General features: G+C 38.3%; 1 protein-coding gene across 1 annotated transcript; it reads right to left on the reverse strand.

Moving 5' to 3' along the window:
- Positions 1 to 13,001: 13,001 nt before the first annotated feature.
- On the reverse strand, positions 13,002 to 16,286 carry LOC138906258 (uncharacterized). Its single transcript, XM_070194791.1, has 4 exons — positions 16,070 to 16,286; positions 15,675 to 15,967; positions 14,507 to 15,593; positions 13,002 to 13,564 (listed from the first exon to the last, which is right to left on the reverse strand). Exons 1-4 carry the CDS (start codon positions 16,284 to 16,286, stop codon positions 13,002 to 13,004), a joined length of 2,160 nt encoding a protein of 719 aa, XP_070050892.1.
- Positions 16,287 to 16,558: the final 272 nt, after the last annotated feature.

Genomic DNA, 16,558 nt, shown 5'->3' on the forward strand with positions numbered 1-16,558 from the left:
TTCTATTGATTTTATGGTGAGGTTGAGCGTAAAACCACGAAGGGTGATGCCGTGCATTTTTCTTTTATTGTGTTTACTTGTTCTTATTGGTTCATAGTATATTGGTTGTTCTACCATTCTGTTGTAGTTCTCTATCTCGTATTCCCCTCAGCATGTTCCCCCTCCCAATAGTACATGTTTAGCTGTTATTTGTACATATACTATTAAATTACACAGGTTTGTTATGTAGGTATCTTGTCATAGCCTCGTCACTACTTCGTCGAGGTTAGTCTCGACACTTACTAGTACATGGAGTCGGTTGTACTGATACTACACTCTGCACTTCTTGTGCAGATTATGGTATTGGTCCCAGCTGATCGAGAGGCGTAGCAGCTCGGACTGGTTCATCGGAGACTCAAGGTAGATCTATTGGCGTTCGCAGACCTTGAAGTTCCCGTCTATCTTTTTAGTTTTTTACTGTTTCTTTCGTTCAAACAGTTGTATTTCTTTCAGACTTTTACTTGTAGTAAATATTAGAAATTCGTGAATTGTGAATCCAGATCCGGGTGGTAGTGATTAATGAAGTTTTTATATTATTCCGCACTCGCTGCATTTCATTTTAGCTTATTTGTTGTTATTTACTGAATTGAATAAGGATTGGCTTAATAATTCTCTAACGTCGGCTTGCCTAGCAAGTGGATTGTTAGGCGCCATCACGGTCCCGACGGTGAGAATTCTGGGTCGTGACATGCTTCTAGCTCATCCCGAAGTCCTTTTACTTCTCCTTCTCTCTACTCACTGAGAAGCTTGAAGGCATCTTTCTCCTCAGTAAACCTTCGAACTTCGGCTTTGTACCGGATCAGCTCCCCTCGGGATTGGACAAACGCATCGTGATGAAGCAGAAAAGCCTACAAAAATAAAAATAAGGGATTATACAAGGAAAGAAAAACACAAGTATGAAAATTGGCAAAGAAAGTATGAACTTACCCGATTCAGGGCCTATTGGGCTTCGTTGAAAAGGCAAGGCGCTCCCACCTCGCTCGAGCTCTTCTTCGGAGCCTCCAAGTCACTCGGACCGGTGACATCTTCTACCCCGATAAAATAACCACGAAAATGGTCCTCCTCTCCATGGGCTCCCTCCCCGTGACAAGTCTCCACAGCTTGAGCGTCACGTATCATCGACTGGGAAACTGAAGGGAAAGAGAGAGGGAATCCTCGATCTCTATTGCCCCGAGTAGGTCTTTTTAGGCGCCGCCTTCATCTTAGGGAGCCTCAAGCTTGGTTTGCACACCGGCATCCACAGCTTATTCGACGGTCTCTTTGCCCCAAGGTAAAACATCCTCGGTCCCCCTCGGCTCGGTAAATTAGGTCAAAGTCTCCTCCTCGACCTCATCAAGCCTGGATGGAGCAGTATTAACTCCCACCAATACCGAAGTATTTTGAGTATCGGGGCCAACCCGTGCACGGGCCACCAGCCTAGAATCACTTTCTTCTTCTTCTTCTTCATCCCTTGGACTCGGGACCGACTCCATAGTCAAAAGGATTATGTTCACCTTGGGTTTACGAGCCGGTCTCTTCTTGGGTTTTTGACCCTCGGAGTCCGAGGCCCTTTTTATCTTAATCACCTTCTCCGGTTTTGAGATAGGCGGTAAAGCTTCTTCATCACCTGATGGGGGTCTCATAACGGCATCTTTTCCTAGACCTACAAAGAAAGAAAAATAAGTAAAACTTATGCCTGAAAAAATGCTTGAACGGTAAGTAAATCGGTGAGCCAAGAAGAAGGTTTACCATGAGTACGAGCCTCCCACCGGCCCTTTAACAAATCGCGCCATGGGCGCTCAACGTATGTTGACGTCGAAACCAGGCTCCTGACCCAGTTCTCGAGATGGGGAACCGCACCCGGTATCCAAGCAACGGTTATGTCAAGAAAAACACTAATAAGAAAGGATGAAGAAGTAAACACAACAAAAACTAAAAACGGGATCACACTAACGGTTCATATTCCATTTCTTGGGAAATGGCATACTCTCATCCGGGATTAGGTCCGAGGTTTTTACTCGAACGAACCGGTCCATCCAACCTCGATCTTTGTCTTCATCTATGCTCGAGGAGAACGCCTTGGTGGCCCAGCGTTGAAGCTTTATCAACCCACCTCGGTAAAGTCGAGGGCTATATAATCTTACGAGGTGGTCGAGGGTGAAGGGAAGCCCGTCGATTTTGCTCACAAAGAAACGAAGCAGTATCACAATCCTCCAGAAAGAAGGGTGAATTTGACTGAGGGTCACCTGGTATTTCTTGCAAAAATCGACGATGACTGAATCGAGGGGACCCAGCGTGAAAGGATAAGTGTAAACACTCAGGTATGCTTCCACATGGGTAGTGATTGCCTCCTCCGGTGCCGGTATCACAACCTCTTTATTTTCCCAATGGCAGTTTTTTTTAACCAAGTCAAGAAGGCTTTTTGGTATCGAGCATATATATCTCGATACCGGCTCGCATCGACCAGCAACCGAGGAGGGTTTCTTGACCTTAAAATGGGAATCAATAACGCACCCCCCGGGAACAAGCTCTTCAAGGCGTGGCTCCACCACTATTTTCTCGCCGGCCGGTCGAGATGAGGAAGCAGTCTTTTTCTATGGAACAATTTTAGATATTTTTGCTATCTAAATTTTTATGAACAAAGAAGAAGGGAGAGTGAAGTATTTGGTATTTTGAGAAGAACAAGCGAAGAAATTCCAAAACCTGGAAATAGAGTGCTTTGGGGAAGGCGAAGAACTGTGAAGATTGGAATGAAAAGAGATTTGAAGGTAAAAGTTTGAAATAATGAAGAAGGGGGCTATTTATAGATTTCACAGTGACGGTTCAAAATTGGCAGTGGCCGACCATCGACTGACGAGTATTTAATGCCTTGGTAACTGGATCGACGGGATATTTGTCACATACGTCACAATCGAGCTTGTCGCAGATGTCAGTATGTATTTAGTCAGAGGTTGAAAAATCATATTGTTTCTCACCACCTTCTTTCCGAGAAACGATGAGACTATTTGTATACGGTCAAAATCGAGTTTGTCCTTCGTGCGACTAATCAAGATTGGAGCATGATGGACCAAGGTTCGTCATTATAATATCGAGTTGTGATGTGAAGTTGGAAGGTCGAGCTCGAGACCCAGAGACAGATCAGTACCGAGATCGAGTCAAGGTCAAGCTCGAGACCCAGAGACCGATCAAATACCGAGATCGAGTCAAGGTCGAGCTCGAGATCCAGAGACCGATCAAATACCGAGATCAAGTCAAGGTCGAGCTCGAGACCCAGAGACCGACCAAGATCGAGACCGGGCCAAGGAACAACAAAGCCGTTATAGCCGCATTTGGAGAGAGAATCTCAATTGAAATCACGGCTCGAATCAAGGAAAAGCCAATTAATTAATCTATCATGGGATCCCCACTATGTATTTTTAATTATATCCAAAGTAGGATTCCTCCACTATATTAGGAGTGGCTAACATTTGTAAAGGGGAGATTGATATACATTCACACATTCTCACATTTAGAGATTATTGAGATTTACATAACATCTAGCAAATATTATCCTTTTTGAGCTTTTGATATTGATTCATCTTGTTCATTTATCAATCACTGTCTTATTCAATTAGGGTTTATATTCATTCCTTTTTACAGTCAATATTCAATATATCCCTACTTATTTTTTTAATTTGTGTCGAGTTATACCACGTATCCTTAGAACTACGTATAAATTCAACTTTATCCGTTTTTCGAGTAAACAATCATATATCCTCTCCCATCAGGATTCATAAAGAAAATTTCCAATTACAATTGAACAACATGCCTGAATCATGCCCAAAAATTACATTTTTCATAAAAAGGAGACATAAGAAAACAGATCTAATTAAATTGATGATTTAATATCAAGATTCAGTTGACATATTCTTTATTAAAAAAAAAAAAGAAGAAGAGATGTATGAGAGAGGAGCCGACAACAGAATTATAACGGGGCCTTAATACTTTGAAATTAGTGGAAGTAGATGTCCCCATAGTAATATAATTACTCCATATGTCATATGTGATGGGGACACTTTGGTTTGGCCACCCACGTCCATTGCATTTAATGAACGGCCAAAATTCTCAATCTTTGTCGCTCTCAAAAAATCTCTGTGTGGAACGGTTTCTAATAGAGTATTCCACGCATTTTGTCTAAGGCATAATGATTCTCTTTAACCCTTTCTTCAGTTTGTAGGACCAAATGTAGAAAAGCCAACTTGCCAAGACGAGCCTTTAGTCAAAGTTTATTTGGAGCCACTGTTACATGATTTTGAAAACTATACATGTTCTCCACTTGGAAGGAAGAACTAACAGTTTAATCTTTATATATGCTAACAGTGTACCTTTTTTTTTTTTTACTTGTGTTGGACTTAACGGGTCAGTGCAAAAATTGAGGTAGCTTATCTTCAGTTGCTCCATAATCTACTATCGGAAATGGATCTAAATTTAACTCAATCCAACTTGGAGTTTAACTGTGTTTGGTAAAATTGGATGGTAATCAAAATTTCAACCAATCCTTGTATGAAAAATTTGCTAGTTAAAAAAGGCTTTGCATCGGAATATCGTATATAACATTAGTAATTTTTATTTTATTAGTAATTTTGGTGGTGGTTGGTGGGGTTGGTTGGTGTTTGGGTTGTGGTGAGGAAAGGAAAAGTCTTAGTGAAGATCGAACCTCATACCTCAAGGATTGATGTGAGGTAACAACTCTAGTGATAAACTATATATAGTTAATTTAATATAGCAACCATTTTTTAATTTTTGTATTATAATTATGAATTTAGCCTGTTTACTTGGACGAATGCAAATTGAAGATCTAAAGGATCTTCGTTTGCGCAGGTATTTTGTACTTTGTCATATAATATAGTCAATTGGGCATATATAGTGCTGCTCTCTGTGTAAATGCACTACAATTTGCTGCTATTCAGACGTATCCTTATATATCATGCTTTCTATTATGAATTTGAACTCGTAAGTTCAGCTATTAATCCAATTTCGCCTGAATAAACATTGTAACGATTCCTCGTATATCGTATGTGCTATCATTATCATGATAGTACATTTTCATAAAGTTGTTCCATTCAGTGGCAACAACCCCAGTTTCTGGTTTTAACCTGTACTGAAAACTCCATCAGAAAAGCAACCATGTTTCAGCAACTTGCTGTATTTATACACTTCTTAATTAGCTACATGTTTTAATCCCTGCTGGTAAGACTGCATTAAGATAAAAGGCAAGTTATTTGAAAGATGGAGCTAGACTTCAAAGTTCCAATTCAAGTTATATATGAAAGTGATCAAAGATTGACATTGGTTCAGATTTCCAACTTCATGAATTGATCATCAGATGCCTTGAACGTGTAAGACATTGATCTCTGTATAACTAGAAGTGGTGTCTTACGAATCAAAAAGGAAATATAACAAACGATAGTATCATCTTATGTGAGTTATGCTTGAAACTTGTCACATGTCAGAGCCCTTATCAAGATTGGTATATACAATATACAGTATACTGTAATAATCTCTTCAATACAATGCACGTATGTGAGAAAGGAACGGATTCTTTTGTCGGTAGAGTGTGAAAAGTACAGCATTTGACAGTAATAGGATCTACCATCAACTGTGGATTGATGGCAGCATTACTGGAAATGGGAAATCCAAGTGTTTTTTTTAATGTGAGCATTCAATTAATAAATCAGTCAGACTTTTGCATACCTGTCTAGTTGCTCCTTTTGTAGTTGCTAGTTCTTGATGTGGACAATGCTAACCTGCATTGTGATCCATGATACTGGAACAGGATCATTCTTATCTCAAGCCTTTACTACAGTTACTCTAACAAATAGCACTCCGGTTTTAGTAAAGCATATAATAATATAATCTCTGGTAGTACTTAGTAGGCATGATCACAAAATGAATGAATTCAAAGAGGAAACAAGGGAGAATTAAGATTAGGGCAGAAAAGTTTCAGGAAAAAGCCAAGCAAACATATCTTATGCACTCGAGCTAATAATCTCAAGTATAGGATCGAAGACAATGCCAAGAACCATTTATCTAAGAATCATATGAGATAGAAACTGATTTTACCAATCTGCAAGCTGTAAATATTTCCTCTGCTAGTGTCTCCAAAAAGAATCATAGAATAGAGCCATAACATTTGAAGGATTTCACAAAACTGTGTCTCTGTAATTCAATCAACGAAAGTCCAGTTACTTGACATACTAGACACAATTTGCTTTTCTTTCAACTAGTAACACTGTTAGTAGCGAATCTCCTATGATCCTATCCATCCTAGTGCCAGGAAGACATGTTATCTAAACTTTATGGTTAGCTTCTCGTTCGTTCTAAATTTTTATGCCTGACAGGGCACATTAATCCTGGTCTTGGAAGCCTTCCATACTATTGTGAAAAGTAAAACTAAATGAAAATCCACACGATAGCAACTGCATAAGCGCATAGAAGTGAGAACACCCCCTGACACTCAACCATGAACCCCCCAAAAACGCAAGTAAAAATTAGTGTTTACTAATCAACCAACCATTCTTATCCATTGATTTTAGAGAATCTATAATGCTACCAATTCATCATACAAGCTTATATATCATCTGATAAATGGACTTTGGGCCTAACTCAACCCCAAAAACTAGCTTATGAGGTGAGGATTACCCAAGACCATATAAGGAGACCAAGGACCTCAAATCCCACCGATATGGGACAACTCAACATCCCCTCTCACGCCCATGCCTGCAAACTGTAGCGTGGACAACATAAATGGGGGCCCAACATCGGTAACAATAATTGGGATGGACCTGGCTCTGATACCATGACAAAATGGACTTCGGGCCTAACTCAACCCCAAAAGCTAGCTTATGAGGTGAGGATTACCCAAGACCATATAAGGAGACCAAGGACCTCAAATCCCGCGATGTGGGACAACTCAACATCATCCAAATAAGTGGTTCCTAATTGCTAGAGCAACTTGGCTATTGCAGTCCTCATCGAACATGCTAGAAATTGAAAGGTTGGTGGATACAAACGGGAGTTGGCACATTGAGGAGGTCAATCCTTAAACATCATCAGATTGATGAATGACAAAAGATAACAAAGTTGCAGTCACACTTATCCCCATAAAGCATAAGCATTACACATTCTGTTGGATAGTATGCATGCTTATCTGGGGTCCAATACAGAAAATTTGATTAAGCAGGAAGAGTAGCTGCTTAAATCAGCTTATTGAACTCAAGAATGTTCATTAATTTATCCAATCCAGGGGTGAAACCAGTTAAAATATTCCTGAACAAAGAAACCAGTTAAAATAGTTTGGGAGCAAAGAAGATATGGAGGACTACAAGGAGATAAGAGATAACCTTCATAATTGAAGCAACATGAATTGTCTCTTGACAGAGGAACAAATCAATCAGCAAGACACTAAATCCAGAATGTATGAATATCAATAAGTCTAAGCTTCATTTTGTGCGCGGCTACAGGACTTTCAAAAGAAGTTACTGATATACAGTATCGTCTTAACCTTGGCTACAACCAATAATTGAGAAGTCGCATTACCTATGTTGGCAATAGAGGTAAAGAATTATTATGAGGATAAGGATACTGAAGTCACAGGGATTGAGGAAGGGAGAACCATGCTTAGAATTCAACCAAATACATTCTGCAACAATATCTCAAAAGCAGCAAGAAATCAAAGGCCACCTTGAACAGAAGAGTAATCTACAAAGTCAAAACCACAACTACAAACAGTAGTAGCTCATCATTGATCCTCCAAAATTACAGCACCACTTACCGAGTAAACATGAAAAATCTGGTTAACCAAATCTATTTTAAAAAAATGCAATCTCTTACAAATGAGTTACTTCATTTTATGCCATTCTTTTTATCAGGTTGACCCTTTGGCCAACCCCAGCATACATGCTACACTGCATTTAATTTATAAACCTTGCAGGTATGATACTTTTCCAACATCACTGAAGCCCCATAGTCAATATCATTTTAATGTTACAGACTGCAATATATCTAGGTATAAACAGTCCGAAAAACCACAAGAAGAACACTATGACAGAGGACTTGTAGAAGTGTGAAATCAAATTGATTGTCATTTGGCCAAAATACATGTATTATCTGGTAATAGTAACATAACAAACCACGATGAATCAGCTACTATTTCCACAATTCAGCTCTTTTTGGTTACACCACAATTAAACTCAAGTTAATTGGTGATTCTATTGCCATAACATGAATTAGAGCATGAAGATACTTTAATTCTGTTTTCTTTGACAGATGGTGAGATCTTCATCTGAGTTTGAACCCTACTAAGAGGTCCAACTAGAGAACACAAAGAGTTAAAGAAACAACAAGCTCGTAACCTTAAAAACAAACTTTACGTATTCAAATTTGTCATAATTTACAAAACCATGCCAGACATTACCACACGGCCGCACAATTATTTACAAGCAAAAAAAGCACAGAAAAAAAGGAGTATTCTTTTTTCATCTTTGCATAAGTAGCAAAAAAATTAAGTAAATCAAGAAGAAGGAAGCTTAATGGTGATGGAAGAAGAGTGATCGTGAGAGATGGGTTTGTTGAACATAAGAGGGCGATCCTTGGCCTCATCCTCATCATCATATTCATCGCCGTCGTCGTGAGCGGTGCTAAGGTGGATGCAGGAGCAGCGTTCAAGGGAGGCGAAGAACGCCGACGCCACGCTTGTCCCGACCCAATTAGCCATTCGATCCAACTTGTCGATGGACATGAACCCAGAATTCTCTTCCAAGGATTGATTCTGCGACATTTGTGTAGGCTCTTTTTTGTATCTGTAGCTGCTATAATGCTTGGCGAAACAAATTGACGGACTTTAGAGTTTCAATTGAGTACCAAAGGAAGAAGAGTACAAGAGAGAATACGTGTCGCTGTTGTTGCTGCCGCCTGCCTGATAGAGGACGTTTTCTCGTGGACAATGACGGCGTGACGCTTAAAATAAAATTACTACAATTATCAAAAGTCAAGATGAAAATAGGAGATATAACTCTACTTTACCTTAACTAGGGAGAAGGAAATTTGCCTATGAACAAATGGGAAATTTTCTAAAATATACCTCCATTAATAGTTGAGTCAAGTGTGCCTTTAAGTTACAAAAGTACTAGCACTGTAACACCCCGTTATTCTTTTTTTAGACTAATTTAACCTAAAAATAGAGTTTATGGACGGGAATAACCAAACTTTTATTTGACTTGGAGGCCAAAAAACGTAGCTAACAGTATATGAGGCCATCAATAGCCTTGTAAATATCATTTACTTGATTAAGAATATATATTGGATCAAACTTTTGATTAAAGAAGGAAATAAGTGGGTCAACCACACTTCTTAGTGTTCCTTACTTTACAGAGCCATAGAATGGCTTAACGGGGAAAAAACAAACTTTAGATTAAATGAGAAAATAAGTGGGTCAGCCTCACTTCTTAGTATTCCTTACTTTGAAGAGCCTTAAAATAGCTTAAGGAAAAAAAATTAAACCTTATTAGCTTTGGAATCAAATTAAACGGTAAGGATTAACAAAGAAGAACAATTGTTTGATATGTTACTTGGGTCATTATTATTTGAGGAGTTTGAGGAGTTTGAGGATACATAATTGGCGTGAGCAGAGAACCAGAAAACTTAGAAATTTTCCATGTGCAATTCAACAAACAATCAGGTATGTAAATATATAATCTTATCCTTATAGCGTGCCTTGGATTACATTAGGATTGATGTGGATATCAAATTCTTTAGAATGATGACAAGAAGTAAATTGAAAGTAATTTGATAAATTCTAAACCCATTTGAGTTGCTGCCAAGTTTTTGAGATTGAGAACACGATTAGAAATATTAAATAATGAAGAAATTATTTTCATCTAGTAATGGACAAAGCTTTAAGGGTATAGTGAGAATCAGATTTGAACGTTACTAGAGTATTTGGATTATTATTATGGTCATAGGTTTTGGATATTATTTAAGTATGGACATGTAATATTTTTGATATTAACATATGTTTCTTCCTCTCCATATACCAAGTGGTCAAGGATATTGTAGCAGTAAGCTTGACAGAAAAATACAAATATTTTTTTTTTCACATTATGCACTGATTATATTGAGTAATTCATGACTTAGAAATTAGTTCAATTGGTGGTGATTTTAACTTGTTGAGTATGTCTTGATGATTCTAGCTCAAATATTTATAGATCGTGAGTTGTTGAACTCCCGAGAAGTTTGAAAGGATGAATTAGAGCTAAGACTTGAGGTGAGTTGAGGTTTACTTTCCTAGTAGGGAATTCCATTAGAACCCTTGTGCTTCATATGTAAATTAAAGCTAAGTCATGTATTCTCGTGATCCAATACTCAGTTCACTTATTCTTATTCAATACGATATTATATGTGACATGAATACATGCTTATGTGTATTACCAATTGTTATATACCTTTATTTGTGATATTCACATTCAGTTAAGTATTCAGTTTCAACACTAATTCATACATCAATGTGATCACATTCAGTAGGGAGAAGTGGCCAACCTCCCCCAGCGTGAGTGCCATGATGTCAGGGTTACCTACCCCATGCTCGCAGGTACCAACTATTTATTGGGGAGATAGGCCGACACTCCCCCGTACGTGTTCCGAGATGCTCACGTACGCAGGGCCATTATGCGTAACAATTTTTAGCAAAGTTATGTCTTATATATATATATATATATATATATATATATAAAACTCAGTTTCTATTTCATATATCGGTTATGGACTCAATTTCTACGTTAAGTTTCAGTTTCAGCTTACAGTTTAGCGTATAGTTTCAGTTTCCAGCTTATGACTTAGGTTGTAAAATTTATATGATTTTTTCATATATGCGTTTTCTTTCTTATTTTTCCCAGAAGGTCTCGCTCTGCCTTTTTAGGAGGTAGCCTACGAGACTTACTGGGTATTCTTTGGTAGTACTTAGCCCGTTTGAGCCTGCTACGTCGTGTGTCAGGTATTGAGGACGCAGGTAACGAGGGACGTGGCTAGAGGAGATATTCTAGATTCAGTTTACAAACTCCGTTGATTCATCCCAGTGGTAGCGGACCTTTTTAAGACTATTATTTATAAAAATAATTATGTTTATTTTGTTTCCGGGGGGTGCCTCGTAGGCTATGTATTTTAATTTTTTTTAATTCTAGAGACTCATGACTTGTTAGTGGGTCAGTATTAAAATATTTTGAAATTTATCATTTATTTATTATATTTTATCAGTCAGCTTAAGAACTGCAATTTGATTAGAATTAATATTTAAGCACGTTAATTTCTTTGCTATTGAACTTGAAGTTTGATACAAATAGTACAAGGTTCACTCAACGAGTGGTAAGGGTTGAGTGCCAATCACGTCACACCCCAGCTTGGGGCGTGACAAGCACGTAGAGCAATAGTCGGATCTAAGTAACATATAAAATATTTGATTAGTACCTAAGGCTGCCACGTGTTACCACGTAACTATTTATTAATGGAGGACATATTTAGATTATTTCAGAAAGTTCATAGATAAATTTGATTATTTTTTCTTTATTTTTCTTTCACTTGTCGTCTTTCATCTTTCAAAAAACACAATTTCGTACAGGTTTAGTTAATTATCTCAGACTTATTACTAATTATTTATTAATAATAATATCTGCAATATTGATCTTCAAATCAAAAGTGTCAAAATTAAGAGTTTAGATGCAAGCAGAAGCTGCCATTGATGTAGCGATTGAGCTTACAAGGAACAGACGAGAGAGAAGAAGAAGAGAGACCAGTGGAAGCTTCTGGAGAGAGAATAAATTTGGTAAAGAGAAATCTGATATGTATTCTGCCTCTGCAGAGGGGAGGGAAACTGTTTCCTGCTTCTTGGATTTCCAACTAATAGGACTATCACCTAATAAGAAAATGTGTCCACTCACTGATCATCGAGAATTAGGGCATGCAGCCCAGTCTGAGTCACAGAAAGCCTTCAAAGTGCAATCTGGGTTATTGGAAAAGAAAATGCCCAAGGTTGGATCATTCTTAAGACACCTTAAGATATGGAGGGCAGCTTTAAGATGAGGTTCTCTAGGTGTTTGCATGAATTGACTTAAGTGTTGAATACTATAGGCAATGTCTAACATTGTATTGGTGAGGAAGTTAAGTTTCCCAACTAACTTTCTATAGTGAGTAGGATCCGCCAGCAGGGTTCCCTCTTATTCCTTCAACTTGACAGTACAGTCAAGAGGAGAAGAGACTATAGTATACTGATTGTCATACTCTCTCAACAGATCTGCAGTGAGCTTCCTCTGTGAAATGAGGACCCCATTATCTTTGTAGAACACTTACAGTCCCAGGAAATAGTGCAACTTCCTTAAATCCTTGATTTTGAACTGATCATGGAGGAAAACCTTTCGTGCCTTAATTTCTTCTACATCTGTACCTGTAAGAATCACATCATCAACATAGATAGCCACAAATACAATTGAAAAGCTATCCTTTTTACAGAACAATGAGTAATCATTTTCTGAATGTCTAAAACCCCTGGTGCATAATGCTTCAGTCAGCTTAGCATACCACTATCTACTTGCTTGTTTCAGTCCATACAAGGACTTGTTTAACTTGCAAACTAGACCAGGAACCTCAATCTGCAGTCCCTGTGGTACCTCCATATACACCTCTTCATGTAGATCTCCATGTAAGAATGCGTTGTCCACATCTAGTTGGAATAGGTTCCAGCCCCTTTTAACTGCTATGCTAATCAGGGTCCTAACAGTTGTCATCTTGATAACTGGAGAGAATATTTCAGTATAGTCTATTCCTGCTTGTTGTGTGTATCCTTTTACCACAAGTCTTGCCTTGAATCTCTCAACAATCCCATTTACTTTGTGTTTGATTTTATACAACCATATGCATCCTATGGCTTTCTTACTTTCAGGCAATGTCACTAAATCCTATTTGTGGTTAGCATACAAAGCCTCAAATTCTTGTGTCATGGCTGCTTGCCATGCAGGGTTTAAGGCTGCTTCCTCATAAGAACATGGCTTAGATTCATGAGTAATGTTTCTCATCATATGCTGACTATCCTTGTTTAGAGCAGTAAAACAAATATGTTGATGGTCTGAAAGGGGAAAATTGAGCAAGACAGTGTGTGATGTATTGTTCTTTGGATTTGGAAGGGAATACACATATTCACTTAGGTAGCTTGGTGTTTTGACTGTTCTGGATGGTCGTGTAGGACTTGGGAATGAGGAAGTGTCAGTGGTATGTTGGTCTGAAGTATTTGAAAGGATAGGTGAATTTTCATAAACACCTACATCAATAGGTGAATGGTTGCTTTGATCAACTAGTGAGGAAATATCTTGATCACCTGGTAAAGAAGTGTTGGTGACAAAATTTGGTGAAGTCCCAGTTGGTGACTGACTATTACTCAAGGCATCATTTCTATGACCTTCGCACGCAAGATCAGAATGAAAAGATGGCAAAACACAAGGAAGAGAAGTGTGATCAAAAGACACTAGAAAAGGGAAAACATGTTCGTGAAATTATACATCTCTAGAAATGTGTATTCTTTTAGTGGCTAAGTTTAGTACCTTGTAACCTTTTGTGCCAAAGGGGTAACCTACAAAAACATGAGGCTCAGTTCTGGGTTCAAATTTGTCTTTATGAGTTTTAAGAGTGGTAGGATAACATAGGCATCCAAAACTTTTAAGGTGTGAATAATTGGGTTTCTTCTTGTAAAACATTTCAAAAGGTGATTTGTTATTCAGGATTGTAGAGGGTAGTCTGTTAATCAAGTATGTGGTTGTGCCGATGCATTCTCCCCAATATTTGATAGGTAACTTGGACTGATACAGTAAGGCTCTTGCATTTTCCAACAAATATCTGTGTTTTCTTTCCACCACATCATTTTGTTGAGGTGTGTATGGACAGGTTTTCTGGTGTATAATTCCTTTGGAATGAAAAAATGATGAAGTTTCATTGTTGACAAACTCCAGTCCATTGTCAGACCTCATGGACTTAATGGAAGAATTAAACTGGTTTTCTATCATACACACAAAGGTTCTTAGAACTTAAGTGTATTACTTTTACAACTTATAAGATATGTCCAGGTTGACCTACTAAAGTCATCAACTATGGTAAGAAAATATTTATAATTGTCATGTGTGATTGTGTGGTATGGCCCCCCAGAGGTCTATGTGTAATAGTTCAAAAACATTGGTAGATGATGTATTTTTCTGTGAAAATGGTAGTCTTGTTTGTCTGGCCATAGGGCAGATTGAACATAAGAATGGTTGTTTGGGTGCAAAATTTACAGGTATGGATGATATTCCCCTCATTTTCACAAAAGGTACATGACCCAATCTGTTGTGCCACAAATAGTCAACACAATTTCCATAAGATGAAGAATTAGAAAAGGATGCACACATATTAGTAGAACAAGAAGATGTACAAGAACCTTTCTTATTGCTTGAAAGTGGAACATTTACAGATGATGATGAAAGACAATTAACAGGACAAGTTTCTAAGTTGTCATTATTTATAGTGAGTGATTTATGTGGTTGTGCATTGTTTTTTGAATTGCTAGTAGAAGCAGAACATGAATTTGAAATGAGATAAGTGGGGACAGTAGCTGAACCAAGGAACTGGCATTTTGAGCAGAGGAAGTACAGACCATTCCTTGCTCTACCAATCTCCAGAGGCCTCTTCATTAAAGGGGCCTGTAAAATGCATGAAATATCAGAAAATTGGACAACTGACTGAAGGTATAATGCTAAACAATGAACTGAGATCAAATTGAACTTAAAACTAGGAACAAACAACACTTTGTGTGAAGTTAGCTTAGGGCTAAGAACTGCATCACCAATTTCTGTCACTCTAACTTTATATCCATTTGGTAAGGTTACTAGGAAAGGATAAGGTAGAATTCTAATGTTGGTTAATAGGGCTTTGTTATAGGACATATGATTAGAAGCTCCAGAATCTAAAATCCAATATTCAGCAGATGATTTGAAGCATTTACATGAAAGATTACCAATAATTTCTTTACGAGTAGAGCAAGCCAATATACCTGCAAAGTTTGCTGCCCCACTAGTGATGTTATTTGAGACTTCAACTGCATTTCCACCATGGAAGTTCTCCAACAGATGCAGTAACTGATTATATTGCTCCTTTGTCAGGTTTTGAATCCCCATGCTTTGATTTCCAGCACCAACTTCACTGCATCCTCCAGGAACTATCCCTCTAGGTCCTCCATGCACACTTGCAGCAGATGCCACACTTTTTCCTTTAGTGAATTTGAAGTCCTGGGAAAATTCGTGTAGTTTATAGCATTTATCTTTAGTGTGTCCTTGCTTCTTGCAGTTGTCGCAAAACAGGCGTGACCTATTGGATGGATAACTGCCTCTGTATGAGTTGTTTCCTATAGTGTTCCTCTGTTGAGCATAATTTGTCCTAAAAGCTGGACTTGCAAGACCACTGACATTCATTGAAGCAGTCTCCATCATCAGATGGTTGCTTGGCCTAACTTCCCTTTGTTTTTCTTCCTAGATTAGGATAGAAAAGGCTTGTGCAACACTGGGCAACAGATTCATCATCAAAATGCTTCCTCTCACAACTGTGTAGACCTCGTTTAAACCCATTAGAAGCCTAATTAGCCTTATGTCTTGTTCAGCCTTGTGCATATTTGCCTTGGCATCACAAGTACACTGGCACTTACATTGTGCATGTGCATTTAATGTGTTTAACTCTTCCCAAAGCTTCTTCATTTTTGTATAATATCCTGTAATGTCTAGGGTTCCCTGACTTAGGTCGTTAATTTTTCTTTCAAGCTGGTACAATTTCGCTCCATTCGTCTGATCGTACCTATCCTCCAGTTCCTGCCACAATTCTTTTGCATCGACCACATACTGTAAGCTATCTGCCAAATCCTTTGAAAGTGAGTTGAGAATCCACAATATCACCATGTCGTCGCATTTTTCCCACTACTCAAATATCGGATGGGCGGAATCTGGCTTCTTACATTTTTCGGTGATGAAACCGACCTTATTCTTCACTGAAAGGGCTCTGAGGACGCCTCTTCTCCAGGATCTATAACCAGTTCCGTCAAATACCACTGGCACTAGTGTCGATCCGACACTCTCTGAAGGATGCATGTACAAAGGATTGGTCGAATCCAATGTATCTTTGTTTACATTTGGTGAATTAGTTGAATCCGAAGTATCGCCATCTACCGCCATGATATAAGATGAGTTAATCGACAAATCTGAAAAACTTTGGGTGAAAATTAGGGTTTCCTAATTTTGACTTGCAACTTCAAAACAAACAGAGACTAGTGATGAAAGAGATGAGCCTGAACGAGAATTGAGTTAACACTGAGCCTTAGCTCTGATACCATGTCAAAATTAAGAATTAAGATGCAAGCAGAAGCTGCCATTGATGTAGCGATTGAGCTTACAAGGAACATACGAAAGAGAAGAAAAGAGACCAGTGGAAGCTTCCGGAGAGAGAA

The sequence above is a fragment of the Nicotiana tomentosiformis genome, chromosome 1, assembly GCF_000390325.3.
Source record: "Nicotiana tomentosiformis chromosome 1, ASM39032v3, whole genome shotgun sequence".
Taxonomy (NCBI): domain Eukaryota; kingdom Viridiplantae; phylum Streptophyta; class Magnoliopsida; order Solanales; family Solanaceae; genus Nicotiana; species Nicotiana tomentosiformis.

Bases quoted from the DNA above. Each gene is read 5' to 3' on its own strand.
- LOC138906258 (XM_070194791.1), bottom strand. From the start codon at position 16,286: ATGGCGGTAGATGGCGATACTTCGGATTCAACTAATTCACCAAATGTA. The intron at 15,594-15,674 runs GTCTACACAGTT...ATCCTAATCTAG, and splicing joins TTCTAATGGGTTTAAACGAG to GAAGAAAAACAAAGGGAAGT. The intron at 13,565-14,506 runs GTTCTTGTACAT...TCCCTTTTCTAG, and splicing joins ACTTTCAAGCAATAAGAAAG to TGTCTTTTGATCACACTTCT.